Here is a 25,674-nt window from a genome sequence, read left to right as displayed (position 1 = left end):
CCCCAATTATACTGCACAGAACGCAACTGATCCCCAATTATACTGCACAGAACATCGTGAACTCCAATTATACTGCACAGAACACACTGAACCCCAATTATACTGCACAGAACATCGTGAACTCCAATTATACTGCACAGAACACAGTGAACCCCAATTATACTGTACAGAACGCACTGAACACCAATTATTCTGCACAGAACACACTAAACTCCAATTATACTGCACAGAACACACTGAGCCCAATTATACTGCACAGAACACACTGAACCCCAATTATACTGTACAGAACGCACGGAACCCCAATTATACTGCACAGAACGCAACTGAACCCCAATTATACTGCACAAAACACACTGAAACCCAATTATACTGCACAGAACACACTGAACCCCAATTATACTGCACAGAACATCGTGAACTCCAATTACACTGCACAGAACACAGTGAACCCCAATTATACTGTACAGAACGCACTGAACACCAATTATTCTGCACAGAACACACTAAACTCCAATTATACTGCACAGAACACACTGAGCCCAATTAAACTGCACAGAACACACTGAACCCCAATTATACTGTACAGAACGCACTGAACCCCAATTATACTGCACAGAACGCAACTGAACCCCAATTATACTGCACAGAATGCACTGAACCCCAATTATACTGCACAGACAAACTGAACCCCAATTATACTGCACAGAGCATAGTGAACCACAATTATACTGCACAGAACACACTGAACCCCAATTATACTGCACAGAATGCACTGAACCCCAATTATACAGCACAGAACATAGTGAACCCCAATTATACTGCACAGGACACACTGAACCCCAATTATACTGCACAGAACACACTAAACCCCAATTATGCAGCACAGAACACAGTGAACCCCAATTATACTGCACAGAACACGGTGAACCCCAATTATACTGCACTGTACATAGTGAACCCCAATTATACTGCACAGAACGCAACTGGACCCCAATTATACTGCACAGAAAGCAACTGAACCCCAATTATACTGCACCGAATGCACTGAACCCCAATTATCCTGCACAGAACACACTGAAACCCAATAATACTGCACAGAACACAATGAACCCCAATTATACTGCACAGAACACAATGAACCCCAATTATACTGCACAGAACGCACTGATCCCCAATTATACAGCACAGAACGCACTGAACCCCAATTATACTGCACAGAACACAACTGAACCCCAATTATACTGCACAGAACACAATGAACCCCAATTATACTGCACAGAACGCACTGATCCCCAATTATACAGCACAGAACATAGTGAACCCCAATTATACTGCAAAGGACACACTGAACCCCAATTATACTGCACAGAACACACTGAACCCCAATTATACAGCACAGAACATAGTGAACCCCAATTATACTGCACAGAACACAGTGAACCCCAATTATACTGTACAGAACATCGTGAACTCCAATTATACTGCACAGAACACAGTGAACCCCAATTATACTGTACAGAACGCACTGAACCCCAATTATACTGCACAGAACGCAACTGAACCCCAATTATACTGCACAGACCCCACTGAAACCCAATTATACTGCACACATCACACTGAACCCCAATTATACTGCACAGAACATCGTGAACTCCAATTATACTGCACAGAACACAGTGAACCCCAATTCTACTGTACAGAACACACTGAACCCCAATTATACTGCACAGAACATCGTGAACTCCAATTATACTGCACAGAACACAGTGAACCCCAATTATACTGTACAGAACGCACTGAACACCAATTAGTCTGCACAGAACACACTAAACTCCAATTATACTGCACAGAACACAGTGAACCCCAATTACACTGTACGGAACGCACTGAACCCCAATTATACTGTACAGAACGCACTGAACCCCAATTATACTGCACAGAACGCAACTGATCCCCAATTATACTGCACAGAACATCGTGAACTCCAATTATACTGCACAGAACACACTGAACCCCAATTATACTGCACAGAACATCGTGAACTCCAATTATACTGCACAGAACACACTGAACCCCAATTATACTGCACAGAACATCGTGAACTCCAATTATTCTGCACAGAACACAGTGAACCCCAATTATACTGTACAGAACGCACTGAACACCAATTATTCTGCACAGAACACACTAAACTCCAATTATACTGCACAGAACACACTGAGCCCAATTATACTGCACAGAACACACTGAACCCCAATTATACTGTACAGAACGCACGGAACCCCAATTATACTACACAGAACGCAACTGAACCCCAATTATACTGCACAAAACACACTGAAACCCAATTATACTGCACAGAACACACTGAACCCCAATTATACTGCACAGAACATCGTGAACTCCAATTACACTGCACAGAACACAGTGAACCCCAATTATACTGTACAGAACGCACTGAACACCAATTATTCTGCACAGAACACACGAAACTCCAATTATACTGCACAGAACACACTGAGCCCAATTATACTGCACAGAACACACTGAACCCCAATTATACTGTACAGAACGCACTGAACCCCAATTATACTGCACAGAACGCAACTGAACCCCAATTATACTGCACAGAACACACTGAAACCCAATAATACTGCACAGAACACAATGAAGCCCAATTATACTGCACAGAACATCGTGAACCCCAATTATACTGCACAGAACACAGTGAACCCCAATTATACTGCACAGAACGCAACTGAACCCCAATTATACTGCACAGAATGCACTGAACCCCAATTTTCCTGCACAGAACACACTGAACCCCAATTATACTGCACAGAACACAATGAACCCCAATTATACTGCACAGAATGCACTGAACCCCAATTATACTGCACAGACAAACTGAACCCCAATTATACTGCACAGAGCATAGTGAACCACAATTATACTGCACAGAACACACTGAACCCCAATTATACTGAACAGAATGCACTGAACCCCAATTATCCTGCACAGAACACACTGAAACCCAATTATACGGCACAGAACACAATGAACCCCAATTATACTGCACAGAACACAATGAACCCCAATTATACTGCACAGAACACAATGAACCCCAATTATACTGCACAGAACGCACTGATCCCCAATTATACAGCACAGAACATAGTGAACCCCAATTATACTGCACAGGACACACTGAACCCCAATTATACTGCACAGAACACACTGAACCCCAATTATACAGCACAGAACATAGTGAACCCCAATTATATTGCACAGAACACAGTGAACCCCAATTATACTGTACAGAACATCGTGAACTCCAATTATACTGCACAGAACACAGTGAACCCCAATTATACTGTACAGAACGCACTGAACACCAATTATTCTGCACAGAACACACAGAACCCCAATTATACTGCACAGAACATCGTGAACTCCAATTATACTGCACAGAACACACTGAACCCCAATTATACTGCACAGAACATCGTGAACTCCAATTATACTGCACAGAACACACTGAACCCCAATTATACTGCACAGAACATCGTGAACTCCAATTATACTACTCAGAACACAGTGAACCCCAATTATACTGTACAGAACGCACTGAACACCAATTATTCTGCACACAACACACTAAACTCCAATTATACTGCACAGAACACACTGAGCCCAATTATACTGCACAGAACACACTGAACCCCAATAATACTGCACAGAATACACTGAACCCCAATTATACTGCACAGAACGCACTGAACCACAATTACACTTAACAGAACGCACTGAACCCCAATTATACTGCACAGAATACACTAAACCCCAATTAGACTGCACAGAACACACTGAACCACAATTACACTGCACAGAACGCACTGAACACCAATTATACTGCACAGAACACACTGAACCCCAATTATACTGCACAGAATACACTGAACCCCAATTATACTGCACAGAACGCCCTGAACCACAATTACACTGTACAGAACGCACTGAACCCCAATTATACTGCACAGAATACACTAAACCCCAATTAGACTGCACAGAACACACTGAACCACAATTACACTGTACAGAACGCACTGAACACTAATTATACTGCACAGAACACCCTGAACCCCAATTATACTGCACAGAACACACTGAACCCCAATTATACAGCACAGAATATAGTGGATCCCAATTATACTGCACAGAACACAGTGAACCCCAATTATACTGCACAGAACATCGTGAACTCCAATTATACTGCACAGAACACAGTGAACCCCTATTATACTGTACAGAACACACTGAACCCCAATTATACTGCACAGAACATCGTGAACTCCAATTATACTGCACAGAACACAGTGAACCCCAATTATACTGTACAGAACGCACTGAACACCAATTATTCTGCACAGAACACACTAAACTCCAATTAAACTGCACAGAACACAGTGAACCCCAATTACACTGAACGGAACGCACTGAACCCCAATTATACTGTACAGAACGCACTGAACCCCAATTATACTGCACAGAACGCAACTGATCCCCAATTATACTGCACAGAACATCGTGAACTCCAATTATACTGCACAGAACACACTGAACCCCAATTATACTGCACAGAACATCGTGAACTCCAATTATACTGCACAGAACACAGTGAACCCCAATTATACTGTACAGAACGCACTGAACACCAATTATTCTGCACAGAACACACTAAACTCCAATTATACTGCACAGAACACACTGAGCCCAATTATACTGCACAGAACACACTGAACCCCAATTATACTGTACAGAACGCACGGAACCCCAATTATACTGCACAGAACGCAACTGAACCCCAATTATACTGCACAAAACACACTGAAACCCAATTATACTGCACAGAACACACTGAACCCCAATTATACTGCACAGAACATCGTGAACTCCAATTACACTGCACAGAACACAGTGAACCCCAATTATACTGTACAGAACGCACTGAACACCAATTATTCTGCACAGAACACACTAAACTCCAATTATACTGCACAGAACACACTGAGCCCAATTAAACTGCACAGAACACACTGAACCCCAATTATACTGTACAGAACGCACTGAACCCCAATTATACTGCACAGAACGCAACTGAACCCCAATTATACTGCACAGAATGCACTGAACCCCAATTATACTGCACAGACAAACTGAACCCCAATTATACTGCACAGAGCATAGTGAACCACAATTATACTGCACAGAACACACTGAACCCCAATTATACTGCACAGAATGCACTGAACCCCAATTATACAGCACAGAACATAGTGAACCCCAATTATACTGCACAGGACACACTGAACCCCAATTATACTGCACAGAACACACTAAACCCCAATTATGCAGCACAGAACACAGTGAACCCCAATTATACTGCACAGAACACGGTGAACCCCAATTATACTGCACTGTACATAGTGAACCCCAATTATACTGCACAGAACACAGTGAACTCCAATTATACTGCACAGACCCCACTGAACCCCAATTATACTGCACAGAACACACTGAACCCCAATTATTCTGCACAGAACATAGTGAACCCCAATTATACTGCACAGAACGCACTGAACCCCAATTATGCTGCACATAACACACTGAGCCCAATTATACTGCATAGAAGACACTGAACCCCAATCATACCACTTGGTATTTGGAGAACCGCAATAATTTCACCGATATCTGTGGTAAGCATTTAGCCGTTCAAAGTAGATTTCCGATTGGAATGGGACTGAAACAGGAGCCAAAGTAGAGATGAAAGTTGTGTTTTTGCTGGACAACAGAGTGGGATGCTGGATGCTGTAACTGCCTTTCCTGCATTACACAGTATCAGCAGCATTACAAGCCCGGGCCAGACCCCAACAGTTGCTCGGAAACCGGACAGAAACCGTAATATTTTATTTACTTGGTCAGACTGTGGGGAAAGAATAGTTCACCCCAGGAGTGATTCGATGGGTTAATGGGGATATGGTATATTAAAGGAAGGTTATTTCCGATGCAGTGCTAACAACTTTAACATCATAAATACAAATAGCATCAATTACCAGTTAAACAATGCTTCTCAATGCAAAGACAAAATAACCCTTCACTGCTATCTTTATTCCCACGCAAACAACACCCATCTTAAAACAAAATCCACTTTTAAATACAATTAGCAGACTCGGGAGTATTTGCTGTAAAGGGCAGTCTGGGATAAACCACTTTGAGAAAGCGATATCCTTCAGGAAACCAGCTGCAGATTCTTGCCCGTCTCAACTTACTTTACAAACTGTTCACATGCAAATCTTTTACTCACCAACTTGAGGTCAGCTGCTTCTGGTCTGTTTATAAGTTACATCTTGAACTCACCGTCTTGGAAATACACTACTAGCCTAGACAGCTGCTTGTCTGGACCTGTCTCAATCCAAAACTAAACTGTTTCACACGACAGAAACTGGTTCAACCCCTGTATCCTCCCGTTAACTCCATCATCCGCCGAAGCTGAACACAACGGGGCTGTATTCTCCATCGGCGGGATCCTCCGCTTCGCCGGCAAGGCACTCATGCCCGCGGACCTCCCCGACGGCATGGGGCTGCCCACAACGGGAAAACCCCCATTAGCCGGAGGATCCTGCTGCCGGAGGGGAGGGGGGTGGGTGGTGCTATGCCACGCCAGAAAGAAAACGGGTGCGGTGGGACAGAGACCCCCGCCCAGAGCCTCTTATCTACTCCCCAGCGAACCCTCTTGAAGTCTATTGTCCAAACTTTTACGACGTTTTAATTGTACCTCTTGTTGTCACAGCGCCTGCCTGTCTTGCAAACCTAGATTTTTTGAAAAACATGGCTGCAGCAGCCTCACACACACACACGCACTGAGCCAATAGTGCGCCAATATTACAGAAATTCCCACAACAAAGTGGGCCATTCCTCGTCCTGCTGGATGCTGTAGCTGCCTTTCCTGCATTACACAGTCTCAGCAGCATTACAAGCCCGGGCCAGACCCCAACAGAGGCTAAGAAACTGGACAGAAACCATAATATTCTATTTAATTGGTCAGGCTGTGAGGAAAGAATACTTCGCCCCAGGAATAATTCTACGTGTTAATGGTGACATGGCATATTAAAGGAAGGTTATTTCCAACGCAATATTAACATCATGAATACAAATGGTTCCAATTAAACAATGCTTCTCAATGCAATGACAAAATAACCCTTAACTGCTATCTTTATTACCACGCAAACAACATTGTGTGTGACCTTCAGCAAGAGCAAAGCGCCTGCGCCTCCCACTCGAGGTCGAAGGCTAACTATCCTCAATGCACAGATCACCTACAGCCTGCCTGAAGAACTTGGTTCTTCGACGATTTGGCAGTCTTGACTCTGTCCTCCTGTGCTGACGCGGGAGATCCCTGAGATGCCAATTTCCATCTTGTCCCTGTGAAAAAGTGATCTCCGTTCACGGCAGCTCCCAGCCCAAGAAACGCCTTCTGTCCCGCGGCCTCGTACCACAACCAGCCTTTGGTGAGTACAAGGATCGGCAATATTTGTATCTCTGTCGCAAAGCGGCACATGTTTCAGAACTCACTCTCTCGTTCCAGAAAAAAAAAAACAGTCCAGACTCGCTTTTATATAAACCGTCACCACATGTCCCTGTAAACTACACAAAGCAAGTCCCGGGTGAATGTAATGTGACATGAACCCAAGGTCGCAATTGAGGCCGTACTCAACCGGGACCTGGGATTCATGTCGCATTACATTCACCCCCCTACCATCGCGCCTGGGCTTGCGAAATCCTACCAACTGTCCTGGCTTGAGACAATTCTCACCTCTTTAACCTGGGATTACCCCATCTCTGGATCTGTAAAGATTTATTACCTGCAAATGCTCGCATTCTAAGTATCGTCTTGCATCATTGACTTTGTCTGTATATATACTGACTATACCTGCGAGAAGTGCACCCAACTCCAGCTCCTCAAAGGCCATGTTAGGGAAGTGGAGCTGAAGTTGGATGAACTTCAGATCATCCGGGAGGCAGAGGGGGTGGTGGAGAAGAGTTACAGGGAGGTAACCACACCCAAGGTACAGGACAAGAATAGCTGGGTTACAGTCAGGGGAAAGAAAACAAACAGGCAGACAGTGCAGGAATCCCTCGTGGCCGTTCCCCTTCAAAACAAGTATACCGTTTTGGATGCTTTTGGGGGGGATGACCTACCGGGGGAAGGCCCTAGCGGCCAGGTCTCTGGCACTGAGTCTGGCTCTGGGGCTTAGAAGGGAAGGGGGGAGAATAGAAAAGCAATAGTTGTAGGAGATTCAATGGTTAGGGGAATAGATAGGAGATTCTGTGGTCGCGAGCGAGACTCCCGGAAGGTATGTTGCCTCCCGGGTGCCAGGGCCAGGGATGTCTCGGATCGTGTCTTCAGGATCCTTCAGGGGGAGGGGAGCAGCCAGAAGTCGTGGTGCACATTGGTACCAACGACGTAGGTAGGAAAAGGGGTGTGGAGGTAATAAACGAGTTTAGGGAGTTAGGCTGGAAGTTAAAAGCCAGGACAGACAGAGTTGTCATCTCTGGTTTGTTGCCGGTGCCACGTGATAGCGAGGCTAGGAATAGGGAGAGAGTGCAGTTGAACACGTGGCTGCAGGAATGGTGTAGGAGGGAGGGCTTCAGGTATTTGGATAATTGGAGTGCATTCTGGGGAAGGTGGGACCTGTACAAGCAGGACGGGTTGCATCTGAACCAGAGGGGCACCAATATCCTGGGAGGGAGGTTTTCTAATACTCTTCGGGAGGGTTTAAACTAATTTGGCAGGGGAATGGGAACCGGATTTGTAGTCCAGCAACTAAGCTAGCCGATATTCAGGACGCCAAAGCGTGTAATGAGGCAGTGGGGAAGGGAACACTGACAAAGGAGAGTATTTGCAGGCACGGAGAAGGGTTGAAGTGTGTATACTTCAACGCAAGAAGCATCAGGAATAAGGTGGGTGAACTTAAGGCATGGATCGGTACTTGGGACTACGATGTGGTGGCCATCACGGAAGCTTGGGTAGAAGAGGGTCAGAAATGGTTGTTGGAGGTCCCTGGTTATAAATGTTTCAATAAGATTAGGGAGGGTGGTAAAAGAGGTGAGGGGGTGGCATTATTAATTAGAGATAGTATAACAGCTGCAGAAAGGCAGTTCGAGGAGTATCAGCCTACTGAGGTAGTATGGGTTGAAGTCAGAAATAGGAAAGGAGCAGTCACCTTGTTAGGAGTTTTCTATAGGCCCCCCAATAGTAGCAGAGATGTGGAACAGATTGGGAAACAGATTTTGGAAAGGTGCAGAAGTCACAGGGTAGTAGTCATGGGTGACTTCAACTTGCCAAACATTGAGTGGAAACTCTTTAGATCAAATAGTTTGGATGGGGTGGTGTTTGTGCAGTATGTCCAGGAAGCTTTTCTAACACAGTATGTAGATTGTCCGACCAGAGGAGGGGCAATATTGGATTTGGTACTTGGTAATGAACCAGGGCAAGTGATAGATTTGTTAGTGGGGGAGCATTTTGGAGATAGTGACTACAATTCTGTGACTTTCACTTTAGTAATAGAGAGGGATAGGTGCGTGCAAAGGGCAAGGTTTACAATTGGGGGAAGGGTAAATACGATGTTGTCAGACAAGAATTGAAGTGCATAAGTTGGGAACATAGGCTGTCAGGGAAGGACACAAGTGAAATGTGGAACTTGTTCAAGGAACAGGTACTACGTGTCGTTGATATGTATGTCCCTGTCAGGTAGGGAAGAGATGGTCGAGTGAGGGAACTATGGTTGACAAGAGAGGTTGAATGTCTTGTTAAGAGGAAAAAGGAGACTTATGTAAGGCTGAGGAAACAAGGTTCAGACAGGGCATTGGAGGGATGCAAGATAGCCAGGAGGGAACTGAAGAAAGGGATTAGGAGAGCTAAGAGAGGGCATGAACAATCTTTGGCGGGTAGGATCAAGGAAAACCCCAAGGCCTTTTACACATATGTGAGAAATATGAGAATGACTAGAGCGAGAGTAGGTCCGATCAAGGACAGTAGCGGGAGATTGTGTATTGAGTCTGAAGAGATAGGAGAGGTCTTGAACGAGTACTTTTCTTCTGTATTTACAAATGAGAGGGGCCATATTGTTGGAGAGGACAGTGTGAAACAGACTGGTAAGCTCGAGGAAATACTTGGAAGGAAGGAAGATGTATTGGGCATTTTGAAAAACTTGAGGATAGACAAATCCCCCGGGCCTGACGGGATATATCCAAGGATTCCATGGGAAGCAAGAGATAAAATTGCGGAGCCGTTGGCAATGATCTTTTCGTCCTCACTGTCAACAGGGGTTGTACCAGGGGATTGGAGAGTGACGAATGTCGTGCCCCTGTTCAAAAAAGGGACTAGGGATAACCCTGGGAATTACAGGCCAGTTAGTCTTACTTCGGTGGTTGGCAAAGTAATGGAAAGGGTACTGAAGGATAGGATTTCTGAGCATCTGGAAAGACACTGCTTGATTAGGAATAGTCAGCACGGATTTGTGAGGGGTAGGTCTTGCCTTACAAGTCTTATTGAATTCTTTGAGGAGGTGACCAAGCATGTGGATGAAGGTAAAGCAGTGGATGTAGTGTACATGGATTTTAGTAAGGCATTTGATAAGGTTCCCCATGGTAGGCTTCTGCAGAAAGTAAGGAGGCATGGGATAGTGGGAAATTTGGCCAGTTGGATAACGAACTGGCTAACCAATAGAAGTCAGAGAGTGGTGGTGGATGGCAAATATTCAGCCTGGATCCCAGTTACCAGTGGTGTACTGCAGGGATCAGTTCTGGGTCCTCTGCTGTTTGTGATTTTCATTGATGACTTGGATGAGGGAGTTGAAGGGTGGGTCAGTAAATTTGCAGACGATACGAAGATTGGTGGAGTTGTGGATAGTGAGGAGGGCTGTTGTCGGCTGCAAAGAGACAAAGATAGGATGCAGAGCTGGGCTGAGAAGTGGCAGATGGAGTTTAACCCTGAAAAGTGTGAGGTTGTCCATTTTGGAAGGACAAATATGAATGTGGAATACAGGGTTAACGGTAGAGTTCTTGGCAATGTGGAGGAGCAGAGACATCTTGGGGTCTATGTTCATACATCTTTGAAAGTTGCCACTCAAGTGGATAGATCTGTGAAGAAGGCCTAAGGTGTGCTCGCGTTCATTAACAGAGGGATTGAATTTAAGAGCCGTGAGGTGATGATGCAGCTGTACAAAACTTTGGTAAGGCCACATTTGGAGTACTGTGTACAGTTCTGGTCGCCTCATTTTAGGAAGGATGTGGAAGCTTTGGAAAAGGTGCAAAGGAGATTTACCAGGATGTTGCCTGGAATGGAGAGTAGGTCGTACGAGGAAAGGTTGAGGGTGCTAGGCCTTTTCTCATTAGAACGGAGAAGGATGAGGGGCGACTTGATAGAGGTTTATAAGATGATCAGGGGAATAGATAGAGTAGACAGTCAGAGACTATTTCCCCGGGTGGAACAAACCATTACAAGGGGACATAAATTTAAGGTGAATGGTGGAAGATATAGGGGGGATGTCAGAGGTCGGTTCTTTACCCAGAGAGTAGTGGGGGCATGGAATGCACTGCCTGTGGAAGTAGTTGAGTTAGAAAGATTAGGGACCTTCAAGCAGCTATTGGATAGGTACATGGATTACGGTAGAATGATATAGTGTAGATTAATTTGTTCTTAAGGGCAGCACGGTAGCATTGTGGAGACGCAATTGCTTCACAGCTCCAGGGTCCCAGGTTCGATTCCAGCTTGGGTCACTGTCTGTGCGGAGTCTGCACATCCTCGCCGTGTGTGCGTGGGTTTCCTCCGGGTGCTCCGGTTTCCTCCCACAGTCCAAAGATGTGCAGGTTCGGTGGATTGGCCATGATAAATTGCCCTTAGTGTCCAAAATTGCCCTGAGTGTTGGGTGGAGGCGTTGGCCTTGGGTAGGGTGCTCTTTCCAGGAGCCGGTGCGGACTCGATGGGCCGAGTGGCCTCCTTCTGCACTTTAAATTCGATGATAATCTATGATTAATCTAGGACAAATGTTCGGCACAACATCGTGGGGCGAAGGGCCTGTTCTGTGCTGTATTTTTCTATGTTCTATGTTCTATATGTTTCTGGAACCCACCTCTTCATTCACCTGAGGCAGGAGCAGCGCTCCGAAAGCTAGTGATTAGAAACAAACCTGTTGAACTTTAGCCTGGTGTTGTAAGACCTGTGTGTATTTTATGTTTGCCCTATTATGTTTTTTTTTCATGTATGGAATGATCTGGCTGAACTGTATGCAGAACAATACTTTTCACTGTACCTCGGTGCACACGACAATAGACGAATCCTATTCAATCCCTGACAGTGCAGCACTCCCTCAGTACTGACCCTCTGACAGTGCAGCACTCCCTCAGTACTGACCCTCTGACAGTGCAGCGCTCCCTCAGTACTGACCCTCTGACAGTGCGGCACCCCCTCAGTACTGAACCTCTGACAGTGCAGCACTCCCTCAGTACTGACCCTCTGACAGAGCGGCACTCCCTCAGTACTGACCCTCTGACAGTGCAGCACTCCCTCAGTACTGACTCTCTGACAGTGTGGCACTCCCTCAGTACTGACCCTCTGACAGTGCAGCACTCCCTCAGTACTGACCCTCTGACAGTGCGGAGCTCCCTCAGTACTGACCCTCCGACAGTGCGGACTCCCTCAGTACTGACCCTCTGACAGTGCGGCACTCCCTCAGTACTGACCCTCTGACAGTGCGGCACTCCCTCAGTTCTGACCCTCTGACAGTGCGGCACTCGCTCAGTACTGACCCTCTGACAGTGCAGCACTCCCTCAGTACTGACCCTCTGACAGTGCGGAGCTCCCTCAGTACTGACCCTCCGACAGTGCGGACTCCCTCAGTACTGACCCTCTGACAGTGCGGCACTCCCTCAGTACTGACCCTCTGACAGTGCGGCACTCGCTCAGTACTGACCCTCTGACAGTGCAGCGCTCCCTCAGTACTAACCCTCTGACAGTGCAGCACTCCCTCAGTACTGACCCTCTGACAGTGCGGCACTCCCTCAGTTCTGACCCTCTGACAGTGCGGCACTCGCTCAGTACTGACCCTCTGACAGTGCGGCACTCCCTCAGTTCTGACCCTCTGACAGTGCAGCACTCCCTCAGTACTGACCCTCTGACAGTGCGGAGCTCCCTCAGTGCTGACCCTCCGACAGTGCGGACTCCCTCAGTACTGACCCTCTGACAGTGCGGCACTCCCTCAGTACTGACCCTCTGACAGTGCAGCACTCCCTCAGCACTGACTGTCTGACAGTACGGTGCTCCCTCAGTACTGACCCTCTGACAGTGCAGCACTCCCTCAGTACCGACCCTATGACAGTGCGGCACTCCCTCAGTACTGACCTTCTGACAGTGTGGCACTCCCTCAGTACTGACCCTCTGACAGTGCGGCACTCCCTCAGTACTGACCCTCTGACAGTGCGGCAGTCCCTCAGCACTGACCCTCTGACAGTGCAGCACTCCCTCAGTACTGACCCTCTGACAGTGCGGCACTCCCTCAGCACTGACCCTCTGACAGTGCGGCACTCCCTCAGCACTGACCCTCTGACAGTGCAGCACTCCCTCAGTACTGAGCCTCTGACAGTGCAGCACTCCCTATGTACTGACCCTCTGACAGTGCAGCACTCACTCAGTACTGACCCTCTGACAGTGCGGCACTCCCTCAGTACTGACCCTCTGACAGTGCGGCACTCCCTCAGTACTGACTCTCTGACAGTGTGGCACTCCCTCAGTACTGACCCTCTGACAGTGCGGCACTCCCTCAGTACTGACCCTCTGACAGTGCGGCACTCCCTCAGCACTGACCCTCTGACAGTGCAGCACTCCCTCAGTACTGACCCTCTGACAGTGCGGCGCTCCCTCAGTACTGACCCTCTGACAGTGCAGCACTCCCTCAGCACTGACCCTCTGACAGTGCAGCACTCCCTCAGTACTGACCCTCTGACAGTGCCGCACTCCCTCAGTACTGACCCTCTGACAGTGCGGCACTCCCTCAGTACTGACCCTCTGACAGTGCGGCACTCCCTCAGTACTGACCCTCTGACAGTGCGGCACTCCCTCAGTACTGACCCTCTGACAGTGCGGCACTCCCTCAGCACTGACCCTCTGACAGTGCAGCACTCCCTCAGTACTGACCCTCTGACAGTGCGGCACTCCCTCAGTACTGACCCTCTGACAGTGCAGCACTCCCTCAGTACTGACCCTCTGACAGTGCGGCACTCCCTCAGTACTGACCCTCTGACAGTGCGGCACTCCCTCAGTACTGACCCTCTGACAGTGCGGCACTCCCTCAGTACCGACCCTCTGACAGTGCGGCACTCCCTCAGTACTGCACTGGAGTCTTTAGTTTGTGGCTTATCCCTTCAGTGACTCACGCTGCTGTGGAGCTGATCAGGCCACAGCAGAGCACCACCCGAGCCAAATTTACACTGTTAAATGTTTAATATCCTAATATTACTTTTAGAAATTCCTAGCTCCTTTCTGTACAATTCGCTGTGTATAGGGGCTGACTGCCTAAATTAACAGGATGTCATTTTGAGCTACATGTTTCTAAATTATATTAATAAAAATGAATCTTACCAGTTACACTGCTTTCAAACAGGTGAGTGAATTGGTAATTGAGTTTTTTTGTGACATTGTGTATTAATTTAATTCTGTCTGTCAGACTGCGTTCCCCCAATGTAGAGTACCAATAGACGTGGCAGTTCTTGATTAAAATTCTACCCTGTACCTGGGGACCAGGAACATCATTAAAAAAAGATATAATTACCTGGAATAATTTCACCGCTCTTAATTACCAGAGTCGTGATTTGGCCCTTTCATCATTTTCCCTCACCTCCAGGAGGTTTCACTGCTTTATTGTCAACGGGCTCCATCCGGCCAAGGTCGATCGGGCGGAGAGGGGAATGGAGGTAAAACGTGAATCTGGAAACCAGGCGATCCAGCCGCAAGAGGGCTAGAATACAAGACCAGGGATGTACTTCTGAGGCTGTACAAGGCTCTGGTCAGACCCCATTTGGAGTATTATGAGCAGTTTTGGGCCCCGTATCTAAGGGAGGATGTGCTGGCCTTGGAAAGGGTCCAGAGGGAGGTTCACAAGAATGATCCCTGGAATGAAGAGCTTGTCGTATGAGGAGCGGTTGAGGACTCTGGGTCTGTACTCGTTGGAGTTTAGAAGGATGAGGGGGGATCTTATTGAAACTTACAGGATACTGCGAGGCCTGGATAGATGGACGTGGAGAGGATGTTTCCACTTGTAGGAAAAACTAGAAGCAGAGGACACCATCTCAGACTAAAGGGACGATCCTTTAAAACCGAGATGGGGAGGAATTTCTTCAGCCAGAGGGGGGTGAATCTGTGGAACTCTTTGCCGCAGAAGGCTGTGGAGGCCAAATCACTGAGTGTCTTTGAGACAGAGATAGATAGGTTCTTGATTAATAAGGGGATCAGGGGTTATGGGGAGAAGGCAGGAGAATGGGGATGAGAAAAATATCAGCCATGATTGAACGGCGGAGCAGACTCGATGGGCCGAGTGGCCTAATTCTGCTCCTATGTCTTCTGGTCTTACGACACATTCCTGGCAGAATGGGAAATTCGCATTCCTTTCATTGCGTTTTCCGGCGACATTCTCGAAGGGGGAGAAGCCGGACCACCGATCGGTGGGCCCCGATCGTGGGTCAGACCCCATCGGAGCCCCCCCCCCGGTGAAGGATCGCTCTTACCCACCCCACAGGCCGCACCCCCCCCCCCCGACCCTTCCCGCCGGCAGCGACCAGGGGTGAACGGCGCCGGCGGGACTCTGTCGTATCCGCGCAGCCGGGCTGCAGAATCGGCGGCCCCTCCAAATCCAGCGGCCCGCAGCCGGAGCCGCGTCAAACCCGCCTCCGCAAATGGCGCCGATTGTCCGCACCTCGGAGAGTCGCGCGCCGGCATCGGGGCGCGGTTGCGGCAATTCACCGGCGCGGGGTTCGGAGAATCACCCCCCTTGTCTTCGTCAGTCCCAGTCTCATCTCCTCCCCGAGCCCAGGAGCCCGTGCAATTTATAGTACTGTCCCTTAGCTCCCTCCAGTGGCTCGGCTTAACATAACATTAACTCTTCACACACTGTACATTTGTGTAATGTCACAGGTCCCTCAACTTACTCAACCTCTCCATCCATCTCTCACTCTCTTTCCGTAAGATCTACCTCCACCCAAGCTCCTGGTCACCTGTATCCATGATCTCCTCATGTGACTTGGTGTGGCTCTTCGTCCAATCACTCCAGTCACGTTTTACCTCGCTAAAGGTTCTACCGAGAAAAGCTAGTTCTTGTTGACGGGCCGAATGGATGTTTCGGCCGTCTCCGTAACTTTCAGGTGAGGGCAAAGTCTTGGATAGGAGAGTCCTGTTTTGAAATATTCTTTCCTATTGCCCATCCCTAACTGCCCTTCAACTGAGCGTCTCGCTCGGCCATTTCAGAGCGGGGGAGCTTCAGAGTCAACCACATTGGGTCTGGAGTCACGTGTAGGCCAGACCGAGTAAGGACGGCAGATTTCCGTCCCTAAAGGACATTAATAAATCAGATGGGTTATCACAACAATCGCCGATGGTTCCGTGGTCGCCATTACTGGGACGAGCTTCAAATTTGAGGTCTTGCATGAACTAAATTTAAATTCCACAAGTTGCCATGATGAGAAATGGACCCATACCCTTCATAGACTTCACGGAATTTACAGTGCAGAAGGAGGCCATTCGGCCCATCGCGTCTGCACCGGCCCTTGGAAAGAGCACCCTACTCAAGCCCACACCCCCCACCGTATCCCCAGTAACCCCACCTAACCTTTTGGACACTAAGGGGCAATTTATCACGGCCAATCCCCCTAACCTGCACCTCTTTGGATTGTGGGAGGAAACCGGAGCACCCGGAGGAAACCCACGCACACACGGGGAGAAGGTGCAAACTCCTCACAGACCGTCACCCGAGGCCGGAATCGAATCGGGTCCCTGGAGCTGTGAGGCAGCAGTGCTGACCGCTGAGCTGCCGTGACGCCCAAATAGCCTCTGGATTATTAGTCCCGTGACGTTGCCACGCTGCCACCATCGCTCCCCGCCTGCGACTCACAAACATTGTCTCCCCCCCCCCCCCAAAGTGAAAGGGTTAAGTTACACCCGAGGAGCTTGTGACAAAATCAACAGTGGGAATGATCCAAACCGGGCCCAGATTTAGGGAGCGCTGATGCCCCCTGACCAACTCCGAGACTCTGCAGCCATCCCATTCCAACTCCGAGACCAGAATGGCCACTTTGTTCCTGGAATTTCACCCTCCCGGGTGTTAGCTGAGGGGGTTTGGGATGGCTGACACCGCCGGACGGAATGTGGGGAATGAGCAATTCTGCCCGGGCCATGCCCTCCGAAAAAGCCGACCTTGCCCGCAGCCCTGTGGAACACGTTCCCTCGCCGAGTTTGGCCCGTCTGAAAGTGGCGGCCGGGTTTTGCCGCGCACGGTCCCACTGGTGATTGGGGGGGGGGGGGGAGTGCACCAACGTTCAGGCTCCTCGGGACATTCGAGGCGGAACCTCAAGTCCTGTTTCTGAAATTGGCAGCGACCCGAGCTCGGAAGAGGCAGAGGGCGTCAACGCGGGTGGGTGACTTGACCGAGAGGAGTGGGTCGGAGATGTGGGGGGGAATCGGAGGGAGATCTGGAGAGCTCGATGAGGGGGTTTGACACTGGGACCAGAGGGAGTGGGGCTGCGTCCCCGTGCCGATGCTTTTTGCTGCGTTTGGAGCACACCGGGGGTCGCCCCGTTGGGATGGTTGGCTGTAGAGACTGGAGGTCATTTGTAACTCAGGTTTTTCTGAAAATTCAGACGTTCTTGTCCCCTGTCAGTTGGCAACTTTATTTTTCAATAAATTTAGAGTGCCCAATTCACTTTTTCCAATTAAGGGGCAATTTAGCGTGGCCAATCCACCTACCCTGCACATCTTTGGGTTGTGGGAGAATGTGCAAACTCCACACGGACAGTGACCCGGGGCTGGGATCGAACCCGGGACCTCGGCGCCCTGAGGCAGCAGTGCTAACCCACTGTGCCACCGTGCTGCCCTGTCAGTCGGCAACTTGAAGCAAGGCCGCTGTTTCATGACATTCAAAATGATCAAACTCCACTTCGATTACACGGGATTATGAGATTTGCAGTGGTGTTTGGGACGGGGGGGGGGGGGCGGTGGATTTAACAGTAGAATTCGGCCTAACCAGAATCTGGTGGCGTTTTCGGCACCAATCCTCGTACAAATCCCGCACTCTTTTCCAATCTTTCAGAAGAGAGAATGTTTTGGGTGGAGATGAAAAGGAAAATAATTCTCCTTACCTGAGCTGATGGCAGCAAGCCGGAATATGTCGGAGAGGCGCGAGTTAACCGGCTCGTAGGGGGAGCCTTCGTACAGGTCGTCACCTGAAAGGAACGAGGATTGGCACAGTGATTAGAACCGTCGGAAAGCAGGAGGGATCAGATTCTGTTCTGTCTCCGCGCTTGGACGCGCGGCGGGAAGCAGTAAATCGGCTGCGTGAAGATATTGGGGCCCCGGCGTCTGCCCTGCAATACACCCAGAGACGTGGCGCCCGCTGATGCTTCATTTTCTCACGCAGCACCCCCCCCCCCCGCTCCCCCCCCTCTCCAGCCCCCACCCCCCCGCTCCCCCCCCCTCTACAGCCCCCACACCCCCGCTCCCCCCCCTCTCCAGCCCCCACCCCCCCGCTCCGCCCCCCTCTCCAGCCCCCACCCCCCCCCGCTCCCCACCCCTCCCCACCAAGCCCCTTCCTCCCAGGCGCAGCCAGACGTGGGTCCGTGGGGCAATTTAGCCTGCAGCCCCTGGCCAACACAAGCCCCCTGAAGCCGGGGCATCTCGCTGGGGCTGGTGACCTGTTGGGTCGGAAAGGGATTGGGCTTAGATCTGAGACCCGGCTGCTGGAGCCAGCAATCTCCTTCTGGACCAGGAGCAGCACGGAGTGAAACCTTATCTGGAGGCAGGAGCAGACCAAAGAACAAAGACAAGTACGGCACAGGAACAGGCCCTTCGGCCCTCCAAGCCTGCGCCGACCATGCTGCCCGTCTAAACTACAATCTTCTACACTTCCGGGGTCCGTATCCCTCTATTCCCATCCTATTCATGTCAAGATGCCCCTTAAATGTCACTATCGTCCCTGCTTCCACCACCTCCTCCGGTAGCGAGTTCCAGGCACCCACTACCCTCTGTGTAAAAAACTTGCCTCGTACATCTCCTCTGAACCTTGCCCCTCGCACCTTGAACCTTTGACCCCTAGTAATTGACCCCTCTACCCTGGGAAATAGCCTCTGACTATCCACTCTGTCTATGCCCCATATAATTTTGTAGACCTCTATCAGGTCGCCCCTCAACCTCCGACGTTCCAGTGAGAACAAACTAGGTTTATTCAACCGCTCCTCATAGCTAATGCCCTCCATACCAGGCAACATTCTGGTAAATCTCTTCTGTACCCTCTCCAAAGCCTCCACATCCTTCTGGTAGTGTGGCGACCAGAATTGAACACCATACTCCAAGTGTGGCCTAACTAAGCTGCAACATGACTTGCCAATTCTTATACTCAATGCCCCAGCCAATGAAGGCAAGCATGCCGTATGCCTTCTTGACGACCTTCTCCACCTGTGTTGCCCCTTTCAGTGACCTGTGGACCTGTACTCCTAGATCTCTCTGACTGTCAATATTCTTGAGGGTTCTACCATTCACTGTATATTCCCTACCTGCATTAGACCTTCCAAAATGCATCACCTCACATTTGTCCGGATTAAACTCCATCTGCCATCTCTCCGCCCAAGTCTCCAGACAATCTAAATCCTGCTGTATCCTCTGACAGTCCTCATCGCTGTCCGCAATTCCACCAACCTTTGTGTCGTCTGCAAACTTACTAATCAGACCAGTTACATTTTCCTCCAAATCATTTATATATACTACGAGCAGCAAAGGTCCATTGGACTATTCGGCCCCTCATGCCCTCCCCCGCCATGATAGGAGATTGTGGTTGGTTATCTTATTTGTTCTTGGGATGGGATTGTCTTTGGCAAGGCCAACGTTTCTGCCCGTGAGAAGGTGGTGCAGGCGTACCGGACAGCAAAGGAAAGGCGATCTAGTTCCCAGTCAGGATGCCGCTGGTCTTCCCATGCCCTGGCCTTCCTAGGTGGGTAAAGATTGCAGGTTTGGAAGGTGCTGTTGAAGGAGCCTTGGTGAGCTGATGTAGTGCATCCTGGGGAGAAAGTACCCACTGCTGCCACTGTGCGCCCATAGTGGAGGCTGTGCATGTTGAAGGAGATGGATGGGGTGTCAATCAAGCGGGGCTGCTTCGTCCTGGGTGGTCTCCAGCCACTTGAGTGTTGTTGGAGCCGCGCTCATCCAGGCAAGTGGAGAGTATTCCAACACACTCCTGACCTGTGCCTTGGAGATGGTGGGCAGGCTTTGGGGGAAGGGGGGTTGGGGGGGGGTGGTGTCAGGAGGGGAGTTACTCGCCACAGAGTGACACAGTGGTTAGCACTGCTGCCTCGCAGCTCCGGGGACCGGCGTTCAATTCCGGCCTCTGGGTCACTGTCTGTGCGGAGTCTGTACGTTCTCTCTGTGTCTGCGTGGGTTTCCTCCGGGTGTTCCGGTTTCCCCCCTCAGTCCAAAGGTGGGTTGGCCATGATCAATTGCCCCTTAGTGTCCAAAAAGTTGGGTTAGGTTACTGAGTTAAGGCCCGACCCTTTCAGGGGGTTGGTGCAGACTTGATGGGCCCAATGGCCGCCTTCTGCACTGTAGTGGTTCTATTCTATTCTATTTGAAGGATTCCTAGCATCTGACTTGATTTTATAATGGCTGACCCAGTTCAGTTTCTGGACAATAACATCCCCAGGATATTTTGGTGGGGGATTCAGTGATAGTAATCGCCAAGGGAAGACGCTTAGACTCCCTCTTGGACAATGTGACCTAATTGCCTTTGGTCTCCGCCCACTGAGGTGTGAATGGGGCTTGAACTCACAACTTGATGTTTGGGTAAAGACAAGTTTTGCCAACCCTGCCGGTTGAAGATGGCTGCTCACCACCACCTTCTGAATGGGCAATTAGGGATGGACAATAAATGCCGGTCTTGCCAACTCACATTGCAAGAATGAATTAGAGGATTCCGACCTGCATCATCACATGAAACAGCCCCAACCCCAACTCTGATATTTCTATAAAACATGTTCTGGCCACCCGAAAAGACAACATCAAGCACCTTAATTCATTCTTGGGGCACACCAAAGATCATCACCACAGTGCATCATTAAAGCTCAGATCCACTGATGGAACATTACATTTCTGATTGACGATGTGACTGGAATTAAACAGATTAATAATGCATGACTGAATCACCACATCCCTGATGGCGTCACGCATTTTAAATGATCATACTCACCCCATTTAAAATTCAAGCTTTCAGATCTGAACAGAAATACATCAAAAAGAAAACTGGTGCAAGAGTCTCTGGAGTTGGGATAATATTCTGGCCCCCGGGCGGGAAACGTCATTCCAATCAAAATCCAGTACAAGTTGAGTCGAGGGGCGTAACGATCTGCTCTCACATCTCGAGGCAGACGGTTTACAGACCATGGAGACAATATCCCTTTCGGATATTGTCAGGTGCCCAGCACAAGAAAACCATCCCCGCCCCCGACGGATTTTGGCTCTTGTTCCAAATACTTGTATATTTATTTGCAGAGTTACACATTACAAGCATAGACCTCCTAACCCCAACATCTCTATACATTTGTGGGAATGCTCACTGCCCGCACACAATTAAACACAACTCACGGACAATTGACAGCTGCTTCTCTTGGGCAGGCAAGGAGGTGCTAATCGCAGAACATTCCTGCATGAGGCGTCGGAGGGCAAAGCCATCGACCCTTCCAGCATGGACTAAATGGGCTGAACAGCCTCGTTCTGTGCTCTATTAGGTAATGAAATGAATGAAATGAAAATCGCTTATTGTCACAAGTAGGCTTCAAATGAAGTTACTGTGAAAAGCCCCTAGTCACCACATTCCGGCGCCTGTTCGGGGAGGCTATTATGGGAATGATGAAGGAGCAGCGCTCCGAAAGCTAGTGATTCGAAACAAACCTGTTGGACTTTAACCTGGTGTTGTCAGACTTCTTACTGCAACCTGGTGTTGTGAGACTTCCTACTGTTAGATAAAGGTAAAGTCTCCATAGGCCCAGGTGACCAGAGGCTGCTTTCCCCCCTGAGAGGTGGTGATTTGACCTGAGGGTCACCACACCTCAGTCGAGGGGCGAGGTAGAGAAGGGCGGGGCCTTCATGAGTGATCTCAGCCCGGTCCGGGGAATTGAACCCCCGCTGCTGGCCTCGCTCTGCATCACGAACCAACCGTCCAGCAGACTGAGCCAACATAATAAAACGTTACTTGCGTGTAAGTTACAAAAGTGGTGACTGTAGGTTACGGGATCAACCAATTACCTGGGGTATTTTAAATAAAATCTAATTTCCGTGTGTTGTGACTCCGGGTCAGTGGGGCTGGAATTGACCGCCTGCTGGCCCAGGGGGACGTGACGTTTCCAACAAGACTTTGCATTTCTTCAGTGCCTTTCTCAGGAAAAGAGTTCCTCGGCATTTCACAGACCCACAGTCACACAAACCAACACCAAACAAACGTCGAGGTGGTTTTAAAAACCTGGCCAGCTGAGGTGGGACGGAGGAGAAGGGGGCTGAGGGGTCTGGTGAGGAAATTCCAGAACTTCGAGGCTCGTTGGCCACTGCGAACTGAAGGGCAGAGACCTTGGTCCGATGCACGGGAACCGGATCGGGAAGATTGTCAGGCTCGGGGAGGAGGTTGCAGAGATCGATCGGGGCAAGGCCGTGGTGGGATTCGCAACTGAGAGAGTGAGAGCGGGAGCCGCTCTGCAGGTCAGCGAGCCGAGTGCGTGGTGAGTCAACAGGACTCGGTGTGGAGCCGAGACGACGTCAGCAGAGTTGAACAGAGGGTGTGAGACGGGTGGCTGGACAAGAGGGCATTGGACTGGAAAAGCCTTGAGGTGACGTGAATGAGGGTTTTGTCATGATATCCACTCATGTATATAATGAGATGCAGACAGGCAGTGAGTGACACACAGGATAGCCAATGAACACACACGACACAGAACAACCAATCACCAGACAGGACACCACCACTATAAAGCACACAGGACATTAAGACTCTCCCTCTCGCAACAGGACACAGCTACTGAGATAGTCAGAGTGCACTAGCCAGTGAGCACTATCACCATGAGGTAGAGAGTTAGTCTGGTCAGGCCAGTAGGAGGTTATCAGTTAGATTAATAGAGTTTCAACTCACAGCAGACTATGTACAGCAATCAGGAAGTTCAATAAAACAGTGTTGGACCATCTCCTGTGTCAGAAGCCTGTTTCTAGTTTCACTGCATCCAGTTGCAGTCAACGTTGAACCAACTTACTGAACACATCAGGTTCCTGCTGCAGCAGGGCTGCGGTGACCAGCATTGTTGTACAAGTAGGTGGGACATATAGAGAAGATATGGAGTCAGAAAACAACATGATAATTCAGTTGGGGCCTATAGGGGGCGCATACCCTCTGGCTATCCCAACCACCTTCCCCGAGATTCCTGTTTCTCACCACCATTCATCGGGGTGATTCAGCCCTATCGGTGCTCGCGATTCTCATCTGATAGCTTCTCTGGTTTGAATGTGGTGGCCCTCAGTCCGGGGGGGGGCGCGGGGGGGGGGGGGGGGCACAGTTTTAAAATTAGGGGGTCCTCCTTTTAGGGCAGAGGTGAGGAGATTTATTTTGCCTCCGAGGGGGTTGTGTGACTTTGGAACTCCCTGCCTACGCAGGGAGGTGCGGTGGTCGCTGAATAATGTGGATTCTTTGAATCAAAGGTTATCGAGGGCAGATGGGGATGTGGAATTCTAACAGATCAACAACACCTGTTCCTGGGGTAGGAGGGAGGGTCGTGGGCTCTGGTTCCCTCTGCCAACCCTTCTCCTCCCCCCCCTCCCCCCCCCCTTCCCCCCCCTCTCCCCCTCCCCCTCCCCCTCCACACGCCCAACCAAAATTGTGAGACACCTGCAGAAATGTGGGTTGAGAAAGGAAAGCCATCCTAGATTTATTCAGGACGAATCAAGTTTAATTAACTTGGGAGGTTTTTTTTTACAGAGGTAACAGGGAGGGTTGATGAGGGTGGTGCCGTTGATGTGTACGTGGGCTTCCAAAAGGCATTCGAGACGGTGCCACACAACAGACTTGTGGGCAAAGTTAGATCGCTCGGAATAAAGGGGGCAGCAGCAACACGGACACGGAGTTGTCCGAACGAGGGGAACAGAGAGTCACGGGTAATGGATGTTTTGCAGACTGCCGACGATTTGTGGTTGACTTCCCCATGGGTTGACATTAACACCCCTGCTCTCCCTCACGTCACTGACATAGACCTTATGCTGTGCACAATTTCAAAGTTTGCAGACGATACAGAACTTGTGTGATGTATGGTTTAAAACTTGGACACATATTGTATTGCGTGTCCGTTGCAGTAATGTTAATAAATGCCCTTAGGTTCAGGTATCCAGATTATATGTCTGCTGAAGATGTAATTCAGGGGTTAACAGCTGGGTGGGCTGTGATGTCACTCATGGGCGGGACCAGGTCTGTCTTCAGTTTCCTTTTTCGAGTTCTGGTCTGGGTTCTGAGGAAAGGAGGTGTGTTTCTAAGACTGTCTTCCGAAAGCTTCTCTCCCAAGGACGATGTGAATAAAGCTGTAATGTTGAGTGTTATCTGTATTAATAAGTGACTGACCTGTGTGTGTGGACTTCGCTTAATTGAAAGTTTAGAAGTAGATGGGAAAGTGAGCTTTATTTTTTATGTTCGAGCTGTTTAAATGTTAATTGAAAAGCTGTTTATCTTCGATGGTGATGGGGTAAATCCTGGGTTAATAACAGAATTTACTTGAATATAAAAGATCCCCTGTTGTCATTGTAATCGCTCCTGGGCTGAAGTATCCTTTCCCCTCATTTACAAATTGAGAAATTGTTGGGGTCTCGCGTCCGGTTTCCGGCTATAGGTTGCGGTCTGGTCGGGCTACAAGTAACACTTGGAGATATTGTGACCTGTGAGGAGGATAGTGTCGAACTTCAAAGTGCCATGGCAGTGTCCCTTTGAGAAAGGTTTTTGTCTTATCACATGGCTTCAGTGATGTCATTGTGTGGGTGGAGCTGGGCTGTGGCTCAGCGAGCAGTTTCTTTTGGTTTCACTTTCACATTTGACTGCTGCGGACTCGGGGAGAAGTAAGTGTTTTTGCTCCTGTCTTTCTGTTTTCATTTTAAATATCTGTTCCAGTAAAATAAAAGACGTTGATTCTGGCGACCTGCTGTTTTGGTAACTTAAAAGATATAGTTTGCTTTCCGGAAGGGTTTTAACCTGTTGGTGAGATGGGGTCAGAATCTCAGGGAAAGCCAGTCTTGTTCAAGTGAGAATGCAGAGTGCTGGGCCATGCCCTTGAAAAGGGGGGTTTTGG

At 49.1% G+C, this 25,674-nt stretch overlaps 1 protein-coding gene across 1 annotated transcript in view; it reads right to left on the bottom strand.

Annotated features, from left to right (window-relative positions):
* The window catches only part of LOC140396821 (GDNF family receptor alpha-2-like), a 431,885-nt gene that overhangs the window by 368,856 nt on the left and 37,355 nt on the right, over positions 1-25,674 (bottom strand). Inside the window, exon 3 of the mRNA XM_072485576.1 lies at positions 18,466-18,549. Within this exon, the coding sequence (XP_072341677.1) occupies positions 18,466-18,549 (84 nt within the window). The remainder of the gene's footprint in view (positions 1-18,465; positions 18,550-25,674) is intronic.

Source organism: Scyliorhinus torazame, chromosome 20, assembly GCF_047496885.1.
Source record: "Scyliorhinus torazame isolate Kashiwa2021f chromosome 20, sScyTor2.1, whole genome shotgun sequence".
Taxonomy (NCBI): Eukaryota; Metazoa; Chordata; class Chondrichthyes; order Carcharhiniformes; family Scyliorhinidae; genus Scyliorhinus; species Scyliorhinus torazame.
Note: the sequence above shows the minus strand (reverse complement) of the source record. Positions and strands in the feature narration are given on the sequence as shown.